The 3594-nt window shown below is 35.7% G+C and overlaps 1 protein-coding gene across 1 annotated transcript in view; it reads left to right on the forward strand.

Moving 5' to 3' along the window:
- Positions 1-3: 3 nt before the first annotated feature.
- LOC102584740 (ATP-dependent RNA helicase DHX36) overlaps positions 4-3594 on the forward strand; it is a gene marked incomplete at its 5' end in the record, with an annotated part of 11310 nt that continues 7719 nt past the window's right edge. The window contains 5 exons of the mRNA XM_006348509.2: positions 4-114; positions 884-1029; positions 2371-2470; positions 2621-2836; positions 2936-3031. Of these exons, the coding sequence (XP_006348571.1) occupies positions 4-114; positions 884-1029; positions 2371-2470; positions 2621-2836; positions 2936-3031 (669 nt within the window). The remainder of the gene's footprint in view (positions 115-883; positions 1030-2370; positions 2471-2620; positions 2837-2935; positions 3032-3594) is intronic.

Consider the following 3594-nt stretch of genomic DNA (forward strand, 5'->3'; position numbering starts at 1 on the left):
CGCGGCGGTGGAGGCCGTGGTGGCGGTGGTCGTGGAGGAGGAGGACGTGGTGGTGAACAGAGATGGTGGGATCCTGTATGGCGTGCTGAACGACTTAGGCAACAGGCAGCTGAGGTACTGTTTTAATCATCACTGGTTTTTGGTTCATTGCTCTAGCAGTTGTTAGAAATGTGTAAATATAGATGTATGGCAGCAGAAACCGAAGAAGAATTTAAACAGTGCGTACATGTGTTGCTATATTATCGAGATTTAGGCTAGAAGAAAAGGTGTAGTGTTTTGTAAATTTATAACAGGACAGAGGGAAGAATTTAGTTAGAGTTGTGACATAGGAAAAAAGTGTAAGGTACAGGATCAGAGTTCAATCACAACCAATTCATCACTTATAATAAAACTCATGGTTTTTGATTTGATCTTCCAACTTAATGAGGATGATATGAACTTCGACAGGAGGTTGTGGAGGACACAAATTACGATAGAAGTTTAGTAGGCTGTAGGCAGTATTGCATTGTCTTGTTGTCCATCCATACTAGTAGTCCTAGTATTACTCTTGTAGTTTTTTGTCCATAGATTTCTATTAGTATATGTTTCTTCTTGTACGTGAACTATCATATTATTTTGGTGTAGTACCGCTTTGTTACTATATGTTGTTTTTGTTACTATCTGTTTTTTTTGTACTTCCATTACTTATTTTTCTGGATTGCTTTGGACTGCTTTTTTCTTGTGCTAAGGGTCTATAGGAAACAACGAGGTAGGGGTAATGTACCTCACACCGGGTATGTTGTCGTTGTTTATAAACTTGTGATGTCTATGTTTATGCTTTTGTGAATACAATTCAAGTGATTGTTGGCGTCTTTAAAGTTTACATTGTGATTTTTGGTTGTAGATGGAGGTGATGAATGAGAATGAGTGGTGGGGGAAGATGGAGCAGTTTAAGAGAGGAGGCGAGCAGGAAATGGTTATAAGGCGGAATTTTAGTAGGGATGACCAACAGAAGTTGTCTGATATGGCGTATCAATTAGAACTTTACTTGTAAGTGGTTTGATCTTGAAGAGGAACTGTGGCTATCACTAATCGAAATTTGGTTCGTTGTCCTTTGTTTTGTATTCCATCAGAAACAACCTCTCTACCTCCCAAGGTAGGGGTAAGGTTTGCGTACGCACTACCCTCCCCAGACCCCACTTGTGGGACTACACTGGGTATGTTGTTGTTCTTTGTTTTGTAGTAAGCATGCGGTGTGCTTCCATTTCAATCATTATGAACTTAAATTTATCATTAGATGGAGATTACGAAGACAAAATGTACTTGAAATTTGAGTGATCTTCCTTCTATAGTGCATCAAGATGACAAAATATACAAAAGCAAAAGAATTCTTCAAAGATGTTTCTGTTGTGTCAAAACAAATTTACTTTTCTCTCCATGCGTGTCCTAAAGCTTTGAGAACTGAGAATTGTGAACACTGCATACATCCTCTATTCCCTTTTTTGGGTAAATTCATAAAACAAGTATAGGAAAAATGTGTAGGGAATTTGAGGAAAAAATTTGTGTTACGTTTCCCACAAATGAGATATGGTTGTGAGAGTGAAGTTAGTGAACTTCATATTGTAATATGCCTTTTGTATTTGTGATCTGTTAATCTTCATACAACTAATGGTTGCAAATGCACAATGAATCTAGTTGCACAATTTATTTAAGATGTACACCATTTAATTAATTCATTTCAAATCACGTGGAAGCAAGTTGTCACAAAAAGCCTACAATCTCTTACAATCCATGCAAACTTAGTGAAAATCGGGTATAATTGTAAAAAAAGATATATTTTAGACAATACTAATCAGTTGGATTAAGGCTTAGGCATGTTGGTAGCTTACTTTTGGCCCAGTGTTCACTAGGAGTCCTTAATCATGTTAGAGATTTGTATGCAAGTATTATATTGTCGGAGAGTCTAAATTATTGAATACTCGATAGTTGAGATTCATATGGCCGGTCTCAACTAGCTTCAGATTGAGGTATATTTTTTATTTTAAAATATGTAATTGATACATTTTTCCCTACCTTGAATTAATAGGATTTTGTAAGTAATTGACACTCAGAAGATGAAAAGCAGACATGTTACTTACACTTCTCAATGTATGGTAATTGCAATAACTTATGTGTGCTACTGCTACATGATATTTCCTTTTTTCCTTTGTTCAAAATGATGGAAGAAGAAACTAAATCTGGTAGATTAATCGGCCCCACCCTCTCATTTAAAAACTAAATTTTCTTTCCTTGTCGCTTCACCATTAAAAAGCACTATTTTATGGTGTTCATAGTAAAGTAAAGTGTTTGCTAACTGTCCTATCCATGCCTTCTGTATTTGCTGGAAGAAAGCCATGCTTATAACAAGGGAAAGGCACTTGTTGCAAGCAAAGTCCCATTGCCTAGCTATCGTGCTGATCTTGATGAGCGTCATGGATCTACACAGAAAGAGGTATAGTACTGCCATCTTACTTTTAGCTGGTGAGAATGTTCTTTCACTTATCAGTGCTGATGATTTGCTTGTGTTTCTGGTTTTAGTTAATGTATAACTTAACTGTAACCACACTAATGAAAGAATAACTAAACCGTAACCATGTCGCAGATTAGGATGTCTACAGAGATTGAGGAAAGAGTCGGAAATCTATTGAGTAGTTCACAGGACACAGTATCTGCTGGGACTTCCTCTTCAACATCTGGTAATTCTGCCAAATTATCATCCAAAGCTGTAGAAACAGCCAAACCCAAGTTGACTATAGAGGATGATACTGCCACCAAAACACTTAATGTGGAACTTAAACAGAAACAGGAAAAGACGAGGGTACAGTTTTTTCTCTCGATTTTATTAGTCCTTCATCTTATTTTTTTGGTGGTACTTTTTAGATTCAGCAGTTGAACTGTTTTTTAATTATTCTGCTAGGAAAGTGAAAAAGTCAAGGCAATGATCTCATTCAGAGAAAAACTTCCAGCATTTAAAGTGAAATCTGAATTTATGGAAGCTGTTGCAAATAATCAGGTGAGATATCTGTAAAAATTACTTCTGTGACAACAATGCATGATGTTTCAGTTAATTCTTTTTTTCCAAATTTTCAATCCTGCTGATTGCACATACAACTTTACTTAACTCTAACTCTTGCAATATGCACTTAGAAACAACTAGCATCTTAATGCAAAATGTGATGAAGAAAGTGTGGTGAATTGCCATGTCTACATGTATTTGGTGTACCGTATGGAAGGAAAGGACTGCTAGATGTTTTGAGACAAAGCTAGTCCAATTCAGCAAATAATGTTTAAGTGTATACTTCTGTTTCTTAATTGTAGATAGCACTGTTATGATTCAGATCTATATATATATAAATATATATATATATATCCAAAAGAAGTGTATACTTCTGTTATCTTGTTGGTGTTAAGAGGAACTTGTAAATGAAGTAGAATTGATACTTAGTATCTTAATCCCTAAAGATTATAATGGGATTTTTCTTGCTATTTGCTTTTTGTACGTACTACAGCACTTTCTTAGTGCTTCCACTTTTATGAAACTTACATCTTTTCAAAAAAAAAAAAAAAAGGCCAGGA

The sequence above is a fragment of the Solanum tuberosum genome, unplaced genomic scaffold, assembly GCF_000226075.1.
Source record: "Solanum tuberosum cultivar DM 1-3 516 R44 unplaced genomic scaffold, SolTub_3.0 scf00098, whole genome shotgun sequence".
NCBI classification, from domain to species: domain Eukaryota; kingdom Viridiplantae; phylum Streptophyta; class Magnoliopsida; order Solanales; family Solanaceae; genus Solanum; species Solanum tuberosum.